General features: G+C 39.8%; 1 protein-coding gene across 27 annotated transcripts in view; it reads right to left on the minus strand.

Moving 5' to 3' along the window:
- PPIP5K2 (diphosphoinositol pentakisphosphate kinase 2) overlaps positions 1-15,216 on the minus strand; it is a 57,730-nt gene that overhangs the window by 19,767 nt on the left and 22,747 nt on the right. For all 27 annotated transcript variants that reach the window (XM_035100202.2, XM_035100201.2, XM_035100205.2 and 24 more), the window contains 15 exons: positions 13,897-14,018; positions 12,759-12,860; positions 12,277-12,363; positions 11,325-11,400; positions 11,128-11,237; positions 9,989-10,074; positions 8,771-8,896; positions 8,542-8,663; positions 6,326-6,508; positions 4,514-4,655; positions 3,611-3,834; positions 2,180-2,307; positions 1,340-1,454; positions 225-332; positions 28-144 (listed from right to left, as the gene is read on the minus strand). In XM_035100202.2, coding sequence (XP_034956093.1) covers positions 28-144; positions 225-332; positions 1,340-1,454; positions 2,180-2,307; positions 3,611-3,834; positions 4,514-4,655; positions 6,326-6,508; positions 8,542-8,663; positions 8,771-8,896; positions 9,989-10,074; positions 11,128-11,237; positions 11,325-11,400; positions 12,277-12,363; positions 12,759-12,860; positions 13,897-14,018 — 1,848 coding nt within the window. The remainder of the gene's footprint in view (positions 1-27; positions 145-224; positions 333-1,339; positions 1,455-2,179; positions 2,308-3,610; positions 3,835-4,513; positions 4,656-6,325; positions 6,509-8,541; positions 8,664-8,770; positions 8,897-9,988; positions 10,075-11,127; positions 11,238-11,324; positions 11,401-12,276; positions 12,364-12,758; positions 12,861-13,896; positions 14,019-15,216) is intronic.

The raw sequence follows: 15,216 nt of genomic DNA on the forward strand, positions 1-15,216 counted from the left end.
GTAAGAAACATTTTAAAGGGTGTTTACCTCCCGTGAAGCAGGTCTGTATCCGTGGCCTGACGGTAAATTTTTATCTTCTTCACAGCCTTTAGCTCCTGGACTGAAGTGCAATTCCACATGAAAACGCTCCTCTGATGAAAGCTCCTAAAGAAAATGGGCAAGGAGTTAAACCATGTTTCCGAGTATATAATACTGGTTTGCCTATGTGTGTAGCATTTCCTTACCTTGTTTGGATCCTCATACAGCATGATCACAATCTGAGTCATGTAATTGAGTTCACTGACAGCATTTAGATAATCCATAGCTCGTTTCCACTGCTCATCTTTTGATGGCTTAGATCAAAAGAAATTCACATGTTTAGTACTGTAAACATATGGGTGGCAATCTCTTTTTAATCTCTACGTTCTGTTAGCTTCTAACTGTTAGCTTCTAACTCAAGGGCTACAATTTGAAACACCAAGGAGTAAGTACATTACGCACAACTGACGTACTTCTAAGCAAGCCTACATAGGGTTGCATGGCACTATAATAAAATGCATTATATCATACAGGCCAATGTTACATCACTTTTATATCCTTTCCCAAAACCTATCATAATATAAATATTATTATTATTTTTTGTAAAGCAAAACTGACATACAAAGCGTTTTCATAACTATACAGGCAAAAATGCTTCGAGGAGCATACAATTTAAAACTGATAACAATGGGCTGGGGAGGGGGAAGAGAAAGATAACAAGTGGTGATGATGGAGAAGTGCAGTTACACATGCTGTGCATTTGGTTACAGGCAAGAAGGAGGATTACAGAGTTTAGGTTTACCAGCATGCCCACAACTGAAATTCTATAGCAATTTAGCAGCAACACCTTCTACAAATAGCTTGCACCTCTCTTCATAATGATCAATTTACAGAGCATCAGTCAGAGAAATGTGGTACACTGTTTGAGAATATCATATAGATTTTAAAAGGTCAAGTGGCAGATATTTCAAAACATGGAACAGATAAAATAACTCACAGTAGCCTTTTCCACGCGTTTCAGAACAAAGCAAGTCAATGAAAGGTAACAGAACTATTTCTGCCTATGGGGAAAACCCCCAACTACACATAGTAGTTTAAAGTTTGCATTATTCAAAATGTTTTTAGGACATGGCTCTCTAAATCCACCCAGAGCTCTCCAAGTAGATTTTCTGTAATGCAAAGTTTATTCCCATGGGAGTGGCATTTTGAGTTGCCACATAATACTTCTACCTAAATAATAATAATAAAGTACGCTGTGCATTTCCAAAAGTGATGAACAAACAAAGCTCAACTAAAACAACCAGAAGAGGATATCACTTACATCACATAAAGAACCAAAGCGGAGAGTTGATAGTAAGGAATGGACATGGCTCTCACTGGTGAAGTATAGCCTAGTTCGGACATGACGTTCAGGAGATGTAACCCCACTGGAATACCTAAGAGCAAAATAATCTGAGACAGTAAACAAGTATTATACAGGCCTGTGAGTACCTGTAGAGAAAGTAAGAGAGCTTAAAGTGCATTTCCCCATAGTTAAAATTTCTAACGATCAAAAAAATCCAGAATAATTTCCCAAACTCTCTTAAATTGGTGAAAGAGTACCTATGTAATGACCATGTGGTGAACAATTTTCACATTTTCCCCAATTTATTTCTCCCTTTTTCTTCATAAGACCACCCCCTATAGATTATATATATATATGTGTGTGTGTGTGTGTGTGTGTGTGTGTATGTATATATATATATATATATATATTTATGTATGTATGTATATGTGTATATATATATAGAGAGAGAGAGAGAGAGAGAGTATTTCTTACTATAATAGTCTGTTTTTGAAGCAAAATGTAGTCATGCTGCAGTTGGCATGGTTGGCAGTATTATGAAGACTATTTATCTTACAAAAATATGGTGGTGGTTACTGCAGTGTAATGACAGAACAGCAGGCAGGCAGTGCGGGTGGTGGGTGGCCAAGACGTGCCATGAAGGAACAGTGAGAATGGGCAGGGGTGAAGGAAGTTGTCAAGACACTCGGGGCAGGCGTCACTACATAGGGCACATGTGGTGATCATACTTTTACTCAACAATTGGCTAAATTCATGTCACTATAAAAGTAACAAGAAAGTACCAATACCAAGTTTTCCAAGCAGAAAGGAACTTACAAAGGGTGGAGCTTGTTAACTGTATCATCATCTTGAGTTCTTTGAAGATCGGACCGGATTTTCCTCAGTAGTGGATTGCAGTACCCTTTAGCAATTTCTATTTTCTCAGCTGCAGTAATACCATATTCCTGGATGAGAAGAGCATAATTAAAAATAAGCTACAATGTGCACTGAATATATGCATGGCATGCTACAATATTTTGCTATAGGGCCCCATTTGTTCTTTCTATTTCAGGTTCAATTCTCTGAGCGCAATCACTTATGTAGCTAAATATACACCATTCAAGTGCAGTCAGGGTAATCCTGAGGTTTGCAAAAGCATAAAACATCACTAGGAACCCATGGAGGACTGAGTATATCAAGTGCCCACACAATACTGACTGTTGAAAGGGAGGGGGCTAAAAGCAAGATGGGAGGGGAATGGAATGCAGTGGTCGCAACTCTGCTTGCTTGCTTGCAAACTTCCATTCCTCATGATCTGATGTCAAATTCTAGATCACGTCTCAATAGGTTTTTAATGTCTTGCATTAAATGCAATGCCTTGCATTGAGTGACAAGGAACCTACTTGTCACTCGCTTATTATGGCTCGGGAGTTAGTTGCACTTTGGCTCCATTAAAATAAATGGTGTAAGTTAGTCATTGATTAAAGGTAAAGGTAAAGGGACCCCTGACCATTAGGTCCAGTCGTGACTGACTCTGGGGTTGCAGGGCTCATCTCGCATTATTGGCCGAGGGAGCCGGCATACAGCTTCCAGGTCATGTGGCTAGCATGACAAAGCTGCTTCTGGTGAACCAGGGCAGCACACAGAAACACTGCTTACCTTCCCGCTGTAGCGGTACCTATTTATCTACTTGCACTTTGACGTCCTTTCGAACTGCTAGGTTGGCAGGAGCTGGGACCGAGCAATGGGAGCTCACCCTGTTGCGGGGATTCGAACCGCCGACCTTCTGATCGCCAAGCCCTAGGCTCAGTGGATTAACCCAGAGTAGTACCCACGTGTACTACTAATTTCAATAGGAGCTAAGCAATGACTAACCTGCCCCATTTATTTTATGAGGACCAAAGTGAAATTAACTTAGGCTGTAATCTTCTGCCTGCTTAACCAGGGAGTAAGTCCCATTGTATTCAATGGGACTTACTTCTGATTAGACATGTACAGGATTGCACTGGATTTAGCCAATATATATAAAAGATACATCTATGTAATTATTAAATTACATATCCTCTAGATATTTCCTTATTTAATTTAATAAGGAACAGAAACAAACAATATTTTTCAATACATACCATTTATAAAAACTGGTTAGTGGACCACAAATTGTTTGGAAATAGTTAACCTATGGATTGCCATAATGATTAGCAAGTATAACCAGTATGAAACATCTAGTTGTTGCAGAATACTATTTTAGAGTAGCTGCAAGGTACATACCTGTGGTATAACAATGTCAGCTAACGCCTTTGACAGTCTATATAGTTCCATTGTGTTTTCTAGTTTTAAAGAGACATTATGCTGGACATCATACTTAATACAGTCATAGATATCTGGAATTTTACTGATGTCATATCTTCCATTCTTTGTTTTAAAGTCCTTTTCCAGCTTGGACCACCTACGCAACATTAGCTCCAGCGTTTCACTGTGGTAAAGCTGAATATCTAGGTGGACAATTATTAGTGAAGAATAACCAAATCAGATAACTTAAAGTAAAATCAAAAGAAACATCAAGGAAATTTATGATCTAGTATACTCTAGTTAGAATTATCTCACATATATTTGCTTTCACATCAACCATACTCTTTTCCAGATTAAATAATGCAATCCACTTACACGACAAAAGTCATGACCTAAACAAGCTCTAGTAAAGGACTGCACAGTTCATATTGTTCTGATGGTTAGCTTTATTAGCTAAAGAGGGATAGATTGTTACATTGGTCACAGAAAGAACATTCTTTCAATTTCAGTTGTTTTCTTCTAAAACTTCTAAATTCATTTCCTCCCCCTGCAACCCAGTGCAAACTCTCTCTGCACCATGGGTTTTCTCCAATCTCTCCCCCTCCTTTTTTGTCTTCATCTCATAGCATAGACTCTCTTCTCTCTGCAACCACATTTCTCAACTGGCCCTTTTTACCACTGCATGCCACACCACCCACTCTTCTTTGGGGTCAGCATAAATCTCTTGGCACCCTATCTTTTCTTCACTAATGACTCACTATGAGTATATATTTTAGTAGCTATATTTCACTGACAGTAATACTGTCTACTCAAAATTCTTAAAACTGCCCAAGCCTTCATGGCTAGCATTAACATTACAGTCCACTTAAAATAATTGTTTACCTGCAGACTTAGGATCTTCCATCCTTCTTCTGATCTGAGATGTCAAACTCTGGATCAAGGAATATACCTTATCACATGTCTTAACAGGGTTTTTAATGACTTGCATTGATTTTATCAGAGAAACACTGCCAGATGGTGAGAGCTGAATATGAAATAAAAGGGGAATTCATTAGTTCTATTCATTTTTATTTTTGTCTGAAGGACAATAGGATACTATAACCTCAAAACAGGAAATCTTAAGAATCATAATTTGATTTTCAATAAATTATCGCTTTCAGGGTTTTTGTTTGTTTTTTACAATCAAATTATGAAACAAAAGAAATTAAGTCCCAATGAAGTAAATGGTGCTTGTGGCACTGAAAAAGACATTTGGTCTTATCTGAAGCATAGATTTGGTGGGTTAGGAAGGGTTCACTGAGTTGGGTAATCATCATGAGCTATGACAAAGGTGGGACAGCAGAAGTGTGGGAGGTGGAGTGATTTTCCTCAGTTTGTCGATCTCGCCAAACCAAAGCAGATAAAGCTGGAACTGTAAGGAAAATAAAGAAAATATACCTACCCACCTCCCACCCCAGCTCTGAAAATGAAAAATAGAGCAACAGCTAAGTACGAAAAGAAACACTGTAAACTTATACAGAAGAGTAAAACTATGTACCGGTATCCACACTGCAGACTAGCAGGGGGTGGGCCCCAGTGAACCTTTCCTAACCCACCAAATCTAAACTTCAGCTAAGACCAATCATCCTATTTCAGTGGGTTAAGGAAGGGTTAACTGGGTTGGGACATACCACAGCGATTCCCAAATGGGCAGATCCCACTGCAGTGCAAATACTAAAAAACTTGATGCAACACCGTGTTGCCAAATGCAACATCAGCTGAAGAATGCTGGTCTAGTCTGCAGTGTCTAGTGAATGTACTAGAAGAAGACCATGTTGCCGCTTTACAGATATCCAGCAATGAAGTGTTTGCAGCAAAAGCTGCATTAGCTGATGCTGACCTAGCTGAATGAGCACATACCTTGGTTGGCTCAGGCAAGTGCAAAGAGTCATAAGCTAACGCAATGCAAGCTTTAATCCATCGTACCAGAGTTGTGCTAGAAACCTTCCTACCCAAAGTATTTGGATAGAAAGAGACAAAGAGTTAATTTGGCGTAAGTCCTTTGAACGCTGAATGGGTAGTATTCAACCAAGTTTTACTCTGAGTTGATCCATTGAAATAAATCAAGTTTGGCCCATTAATTTCAATAGGTCTATCTTAAGTAAAACTTAGTTGAATACCACCTAATACATCTAATGCTGTTCAAACCAAGGTGCCTCTGCACTAGACATTTAGTGTGGATTTGTCATGCTTCAGTCACTCCCTTTCTCCAGGGCATCCACATGATGCCTTCATCCAACCATTCTCATGCCATATTTTCCCTGTGGTCTTGAAAGACCAACTTTTTAAGGAAGGACAGGAAGCATAGGGCTATTTCCAGTTTTAGATGCCTTTAGCACTACTCTTCTGCCTTTTTAAAAAAGTGGGCTTTGACATGGAAGCAACATACCAGAAAAATAAACATATCACTGCTCAGCACACATTCATTATAACAATTATATTAAATGTCAGTTTATTACTGCTTTTGTTATTCTAATTGATCTTTCATTTATCATCAAAACACTTTTCCAGTTATAATGTGTGTGTGTTTTTCAGTTCTCCTTGTGCTCCATTCAGGAGTGTTTCAGAAGGTGGCTAGAAGAGAATCCACTGATTTTCAACATTTGCCCACATTCAGTATTTAGAGCATGGTATAGTACTTTGTTATCTTCTAACCTTTTCATAGTCTTCATCAGTAAAGTCTCTGTCTCTCTGGAGTATTTCATTAAGGCGTGCCTTCGCACGATGTTGGCAGCTGCTAAGAGAGTCACTGTCACTGTCGAGTAGCCCATTCATATTAGCACTTTTGACCATCTGGACAAGTATAGGAGTAAGCTCTCCCTCCAATGCCAGGAGTCCCTGTATAAACAAAATAACTGAGTGGTGAGGGGAAATGTGGCAAATAGTCTAAAGCACAAAAGTGAACATTGGTACTTAGTGTGCTAAGTTCCTTTTCTGTAGGGAGAAAGGGGGTCCCGTGTGGGTTGTCACCACTCACCTCTCCACTGGAAGGAAGGAAGTCAAACTCTCAAGAGGGTACACCTGTTGTATCCCCTCACCAGTTCAATTCACGCTTAAGCAAGTAACTGTATACCTATCATGCATATATGCTAGTAACTTTCTACCTATTGTTAATAGGTATTGCTTTTTAGTGCTTATTACACTATAGTCTAAGCCCAGGCAGGTAATACAAGAAAAACAACATGATTGTGGTGTCCACTTTCGATTAGAGCACATGGCATGGAGCAAGGGTCATCAACCCAGTGCCCATGGGCACCATGGCACCCATAAAGTCTTTCAGTGGTGCCCCTGAGTAGAGGCCCCAAACTTTGAGGTTTCAATTGAAAGAAAAGTTAAGTCTCCAGCCATCCTGGAACAAAGGTTATCAGGCAAAATGTGCAGGTACCTTCTAAGCAATTTCTTTGAAATGACAGTGGTATGGCTGCCTTGTATATTAGACAGCAACGCCATGTTTGTGTGGTGTCAGATCACCAGCACATCATCAACTTTCCATGGCAAGTGTAAGGTTCTTGGGGGTGATTGTCTCTTATGCTGTGTTATGCCATGCACCCCATGACAGCTATTTTGTGTCTGCCATACCTACCTCTATCAAAATTTGAAATGGGTCCCTAAGCCCCAAAAGGTTGGCAGTCCCTAGATTAGAATGTCCAGCACCTATTCTTTATTTTCAATTAAAAATGTATACATTTTGAAAAGTTTGCCATATATACTTATGTAAGTCATGAGAACAAAAGCACATGCATTTGACCACTACTCTTATATGATATATCATATAGCACACCACTGTTTTACCATATCAAGAAAGAAGCAATTTATAAATTTCACACACAGAATGCCTGGTGCAGGGGCTCCAACTATAGGGGGCAGAAGGGGCTTCGGCTCCCTCAATAGTAGTGGGCAGGGGGCTAAGCCCTTCCCAATATTGAGACGACTGTCACCCCCACCACTGCACAAGCGCTCATGTAACAAGCAGCGGCGGAGGAAGGGGTGTGTGGTCTGCCCTGGGTGACATCACTGAGAAGGGTGATAAAATGACCATAATATGAGTTTAATTTTTTTTAAAAAAAAATGGGCTCACAAAACTTTTTCAGTTCAGTCAACAAACATAATGAAATGCGGCTGGCACTGGGCGCCACACCGCGGGGGCCGTCACTCCTGGGAGTGACGTGGCGGCTTGGGCGCGTGCAGGCTCCGCGCTGCCTGAAACGGCGTGAGACTTGTGCCCGCCCTCTGCCTCTCCCTCAACCACCCTACAGCTGAGGGGGAGGTAGCGGAGAGGCTCAACGCAGTGCACCCCCGCCCCATGGGCAGCTCGCCCCGCCCCCATGGGTGGCTTGCCCCACCTCCAGCTGCAGGACGCACGCGTCGCACCCAGCACCCGAGCAGCTAACTACGTTGCTGGTGCCAAGCAGGGGCGGGATGCGTCATGTGACACCGCCCCCCCCCCCCATTTGGAGGGCAAGTCAGCGCCCCTGGACTGGTATGTGGGAAGAGAGGATTACTCACATTGAACTACTTAATCATAAGTGAGAGGAAAGCATGCATGATATGAAAGTAGGCCAAGTAGCTAATTTTGCATGTCCTTAATACCGTATATTCCGGCGTATAAGACGACCCCCAACTTTTCCAGTTAAAATATAGAGTTTGGGATATACTCGCCGTATAAGAAATATGACCCGGCGTATAAGACAACCCCCGACTTATGAGAAGATTTTCCTGGGTTAAAAAGTAGTCTTATACGCAGGAATATACAGTATTTAAAACATTTTTTTTTAAAAAAATGAAGTTCATTGAACAATCTCCGAAATTTTCTTACAAACAGCCTGTATTCCTTTCCCATCTTTCAGTTGAAACTATAATTTTCATAGTACCTTTGCAAAAGCTGCCGCAGTCATTTGAACTCTGCCTTCATCCGAAGCATAAATTTTGAGATCATGCCGGTAGGTACTATGCAGTCTAAGTAAACCACACCCTGGAAATCCAGCATAGTCACCTACCAAAAGAAAAACAACCGTATAATCTTGCTTCTGTTTCTTTTTCCCCAAGTTCTCTGTCTAAAGAAATGGCTTCCTTTGCCACCAAATAAATGAAATATGTTACCTTGTCCACCTGGGTACATGCATCGGAAAGCTCTTCCTAGTTCCTCTGCCTGAACTCTGCCTGCAGGTGTTAATTCTCCTCCCCATTTTAGAACTAAGAGTAGAGATGGCTCACGTTTGTGGCTATCTAAATGCATACAAAAATACCACAATGCAAAATAATAGGTAAATAAAAACTGAGGAAGAAAAACTAATTTACACCTAAGTTTCATGTGCTAGAACAATTTTTTAGCAGCTAATTTCCCATTTCTGGTGAGCTGAAGTACAGTAACTTGAAAAACAGAGGGGTGGATCTAAAGAAGCAGCAACAGAAATGAGTGGCTGGAATAGAACTTTCTTACCCACTCCTCATCCCAGCAGCCTCTCCCAAAAGTTTGGAAACCCTGCTGAATGGGGTAGGTTATGGCACGTGGGTAGGGGGAAAGTACATCTCCCCATTTTTTGGCGATCCCCTCTTCTCTCTCAACCCCCTACACCACAGACCACCCCATTCAACAGAGTCCTGGACCCCTGGAAAGGCTGCCTGGAATGAAGGGGTAAGAAAGTCACACTTTGCTCACCCACTTCCAACAGTATTTTTCTGATTCAAATACAGTATGTTTGCAACACTGAAAAAATGGAAGAGAGAATAGAGTTTATTCAGTTGAATAAACATTTTAATATGATGAATGGCGGGCTAATCAAGTACATTCCTGTCAGGGATCAATAATGGCTAGGTTAAAGAAATATTACTTTTTCTAATATATAAAAATGTGAGGATCCAAAGAACAGTGATAGCATTCAGAGCATCAGGGATGACTCTGAAACAGCAGCTGCTCATGCTGTATGACAAATTGCTTCTGTAATTCAGGGGAATATTAAAATCTGCTTGCAGTAAAGCACTGGAAGAGGAGTGTTTGATGTTCAATTAAGAAGTCAAACATTGTACTTACAGCACAACCCTATTCATGTTTATTCATAAGTATCACTGTGTTCTGTGAGCTTAGTGCATAGTAAGTGTGTTTCAGATGCACACAAGCCCTAAAAGTTTATATTTTGCTGATGACCAGAGAAAGAGCGAGGAAGACAATGTAATTAATAAACTTTTAAAAATCCTACATGTTTCCAACTTCAGCTTTTTTGACAATAAAAGTGTTAAAAAGCAAAATTCAGTTACACTAAGCTAACAAAGGGACCAACTTCTAGTTATCAATTTGTAGGAATTAACTAGCATCCATACCTTCTTCTTCACTGGATGTTTTGGGACAGCCATGAGGAAGATATGTCAGCTGAACTTTGCGGTTTATGCCAGAAAAATGTCCATACCTAAGAACAACAAGTGGAGAATCGGGGAGGCAAGGAGCACACATTAAAAATGAACTTGATATATATCATGCAGCCTTGTAAGCGTGTGTATATAGTATGCTGCCATGATGAAGAATGCCTTTCCTGTACTACTTCATCCTGCAGGTTTCAGTACTTCCTGCATATGCACAGCTAGCATGTTAGGCAAAATGAATTTACTTAACATTCTTACTTAACTGGCAATTTTCTCTGTAAAGGGAGTTTGTTTTCATAGCAGAGCATTCAAGCACCTGCAGTCTAAAGTAGTGTCCAGGAAAAGCTCTATCACTTGATTCTCTGATACCGTAGTGACCCTTGAACAGCTTAACAAAGCAGAAATTCACACAGCAGATTAGTGTAGGCTAGTCTTCCCAAACTTGGTGTCCTCCAGATATCTTGGGCTACAATTCCCATCAACTATTGCCATTAGACCATGCTGGCTGGTGCTGACAGGGTTGTAGATGTAAGTATAGTTATAGGTTTCTCAGTCTCTTAAAGCAGTGGTCTGTGGGCATATTTGCAAAGCAGAAAAAAACTGTCATGGACACCACACACATTTCAGCCAAGCACATGCCACAACCTATTCTATTGGCTGCAGTAGAATGCTTCTTTCAAGCCTAATTCAATGGGAAAGATGACCCTATGGATACTGGGAAAGGCTCATTGCCAACTCTTGTCTTAAATTGCAGTTGAAAGATCAGCAGAAGCAGGATAAAATGCGCACTCACTCCCCAAAATTTCCTCTGCCATTATCCTGCAGGCCTTAGTTAGCATTTATATGTCTCCGCAAGGAATATACATGCACAAAATGGCATTCAGTGGTTCATTAGAAATAGATTTCATGCTACCTAAAAATCTGAAGATGCAGTAATAGTTTGAAAGCATCAGAAACTGACTAATAACATGAATTAGTTCCCATTGTTCAGATTAACAATGTGGTTGAACTCTCTTTGTTCCTTAAAGAAATCTATTTTTTGAAAAATACATGAGAAAGATACCCATGAATGCAGTAAGATCACCAAATCAAATACTTACATCTCCAACACAGTTTTCAGCTGTTCAAGTTTAGATTTGTTTTCTTCAATCTCAGAGTCATTATTTTGTCCTAGCTCTATTAAGAGGTGTCTTGCAATGTCAAGTACTTCCTAAAAGAGTGGCAAATTGTATTAACAGTTTATGAAGACAGCTGTGAGTGTAAAAAAGAAAAGGATTTTTAAAAAACCCCAACTTGCCTGTAATTGCTTTGGCTTTTTTAATTTTAGCTTCCCAGACTTGTATCCATTGCATTTTTCAAAAAGATCAAAAAACCTTTAAAATAAGCATGGAATGATTAGAAAGGCAGTGAATTACTTTCCTAGAAGTCACTAGGCCAAATTATTTTCTGCTTCTACCATAGATTTTTATAATGGGAAAAGTATTGCTCAACCCCAAACCAGATTTTTCATGTCTTCACATCTAGCAAATGACTGTTTGGGAAGCATGTGGATGTTAACACAAAACAATGTATTCAGTTATGAACTTTCCATATATTAACTGATGGTCTTGAAAAGACTTTGCACCACATTGTATATGCAGTCTCTACGGAATAGTATCTCAGATCACCATTCTGTGGCTTTCGCTCCTTGAACATTCGCCAAGGCTTATGTTTATAAGCCATTCTCAAGCCAGTTTCGAAATAACTAATAATATACACTTAGAAAGTAATGAAGCTGGTGTAAAGCGAGCAAGTCAAAGTTAAGCTGGTGTAAAGTTCAACCAGGGTTGCGGCTTTGCCTAAGCCTTGGCGACAGAAAACAAGCCCTTAAAATAGTGTTCTGCACTGGATTGCAAGGTTACAAGACCAAGCTGCATCCTAAGTGGCTCATCCCAGTGAATCTTGCCATAAGATTGTCCTGAGGAGTTCTGTTTTATTTGTTTTAAAAAGTATATATACTGTATTTACTTCAGTGGAACTTCCAGGGCAGTTTACAAAATACAGAAGTAAAATTAAACTTTTTAAAAAAATTATTGATGCTACAGCCTCTTAGTACATAAATACAGATGAAATATCTAATTAAATGTCAATAAATGCAACACAGATGCACATCTGTGCCCCTCTTGGTTCAAACAATTATCTTACTACATGTAATGGGGAAAATATCAAATTTGTTCATTACACACACACACCCCCAACCAATTACTTACTTCTGATGTTTAACTTCCATTTTCATTTTTTGTTTTGGTGTCCGATCTCCATGCCGTATAACAGCAATAACACATCTAAGTTCCATCCTGCAAGTATACAAAGATTTAAAAGCACAAAGTTTGATCGTCACTAACAGCAACAACAAAAATATGAAAAAGAGGACATGTAAATATGATTTCTCATGTAAATATTAACAAAGCATTTGCCAAAAGAAAAGAGGCAAAGCAGTCTATGTTTTGTGCCACTGGGGAGGTGGTAATTCTGTATTGATTTGCTATGGATGTTTGTATGTGATGCCAATAAAAGATTTGATGATTATGATGAATATTAACGACACATTTCAACAAAGATGTTGTTGAACTATTCTAAACAAAGAATTATTCTAAACTGAAAGTGAGTGAACACTGAGAGATAAGAAAAATAGAAAATGTTACATAGTCAAGTTGCATAATTTAGACAGAGAAAAAAAATATTCTCTTACATTGTTCCAGATGTAGTTGGCACAATAGGAATATCCTCAGCTTCTAAAGGTATGGACCATGGGATCTGAAACTGTGGAGCAAGTTCGCGCATTACGATATTTCTAAATGGAATAGAAATAAGTGTAAGTCTACATTAATAACAATTAATAATTTGTCTAATAAAAACAAGTCAAAAATGCATTAACCCCTTAATGAACCATACTCATGTATGTTATGTTCCATAAATAACATGCCATTCTTTAATAACCAAACATGCTTCTTCTAAAACATTTCCCCCCTAATCCCGAAGTTCCTAAAGTGGATCTCAGTGCCCTGAACACTTCCTTTATGCTTGTGGAGGCCCTCTGCCTTTGTGTGTGGGTATGCCAGTGTTTTGCCTGTTTAGGGAAGCTTTTAATGTTTGATGGATTTCTGTATTTTAGTGTTTTGTTGGAAGCCGCCCAGAGTGGCTGGGGGAACCCGGCCAGATGGGCGGGGTATAAATAATAAATTATTATTATTATTATTATTTTACTTTGAGCAGCCGGCTGTGCTAGTGAAGCCATGGCTTCTAGCTTTCTGCCCTTTTCCTTTCCTTAGAATGCCTCTGAGGAATTATTTGCTTTCCAGCATGCCTAACACCCATGGGGGGGGGAATCCCTTTTTTAAAATATAGAAAGGAAAAAGGACTCATGCTGCTGCAAGGTAAGCTTGGGGATGGGGAGGGGAACAACCAGGGATGATTTGTCTCTTTGTGTTTTATTGAATAGTGTGCATTTTTCCTTTCCCCAAATAGAGCATAAAGTTGTAGTGTTGTATTTCTCTAATAGATATCCTGGCAAAGTTGCACAGAAACTAAACTGGGTATGCATGCTCATTATGGGCATCCTAAATAGCTGTTGTTTTATCTGAATTAATTGTGTTATCTAAAAGCTCTATTTTGCAAGATACATTTTCCAACAGGTCAATCACACTAAGGGCAGTATTCAGCTAAGTCCTACTTACTCAGAATAGACCTACTGAAATTAATGAACCTGAATTAGTCATGTCCATTAACTTCAATGAGTCTACTGTGAATAGGACGTGCATTGAATACCACCACAGATATTCTATTTGCTTTAAATAAATGATAAAAAGGAAAATAGCATAAAATCTTACCCAAGGATTTTAGCACAATCATCATAATATTTCATAGAATTCTTCACGAAACTAAAGCCATTGACATCACAGACATAAGACTGTCCATTTGCACGCAACAGATCAAAGCCACAAACTGTTTGCTGTCAAGACAAGAAATCACAAGTTTGCACAGGTTTCTAAATTTATAAAACTTCAGATAATTATATACTGTACAGTAAAAATAAATGAACAAAAACTCATCTCTTCCTCAAGGTTCAGGTTCTACTTCAAATGAATAGCTTCTCCTAACACAAGGTCTCACTATTGCATTTTTAAAAAGCTACCTGACTTTGGATTTTACGCCCTTCCAAAGTCTAACCCTTATCTTATCCCTTCAAGCACTGTATTGTAATAAATTAATTTACAATACAAAATAGAATGTAAATGTATTTCAGTCTTATAAAGTAGCATAAATATTAGCAAAGGAGTCAGTTCAAACAGCCAAAAAATATAGGTCAGTCACAAATGATGTAAAAAGCACACACATTCTATCTGGCTTCCAAGTTTGAGTAATGTAGGTTCTATTTACATATTTGTCTTAGCATACTTTCTCTCCTAGTCATAAGGAGAACAAGAAGGTCCTGTTCCCCCTCTGCTGCCTAACTGGGAGCAGCATTTGCAGCCCAGGCACAGTGGCAAGGGAGTGCATGGCTGGCTGGCTGCCAACCTTGGTGTGGCAGGCAATGAAGTCTTTCCGCTCTTCTCACCCACATGGGAGGCTAGGAGACATTGCAAGAGCTGGGAAGCGGGGCTCCCATGGCAGACCTGGGTGAAGGCTTCACTCATCTAGAACCACTCTAGGAGTACTTAAGGTGAGCTGTGGAGGGTGGAGTCACCACAGTTGGCATCAGGAGTCCCCTCCCATCCTCCCTTTAATACACTGGTTTATGGGTTGTCTGTTGGTGAGTGACAGTCCCACTTTGACATTGCTATGGGTCATTTTAGCACACTGTTTGGCCAGGTCTGCAGGTTTCGCCTACTTCAGAGTAATCATCACAACTTTACGGTAGAAAAGCCATTAGGCTGGATCAATACTGAGGATGGGCAGAGGGAGGGAGCCCTCTCAACTTGTCCTGTAGGAGGAGCCCATTAAAGGATTTTAGAGGGCTGCACTTTCTGTCCAGGTGCCCAGTCACCCCCTGCTGCTTATCAATGGGGGTTCCCCATATTTGCTACCTCCCTCCCTAAATTGTGGTCAACCCCAATGCTTCATCAACCAGCAAGCAGGCTGGTGGATCCTTGTAATGCAATGCCTGATGCCTATTGCCAAACCTGTTGCATCCATAATCAATCAATCAA

Source organism: Zootoca vivipara, chromosome 11 (assembly GCF_963506605.1).
Source record: "Zootoca vivipara chromosome 11, rZooViv1.1, whole genome shotgun sequence".
In the NCBI taxonomy this organism is placed as follows: domain Eukaryota; kingdom Metazoa; phylum Chordata; class Lepidosauria; order Squamata; family Lacertidae; genus Zootoca; species Zootoca vivipara.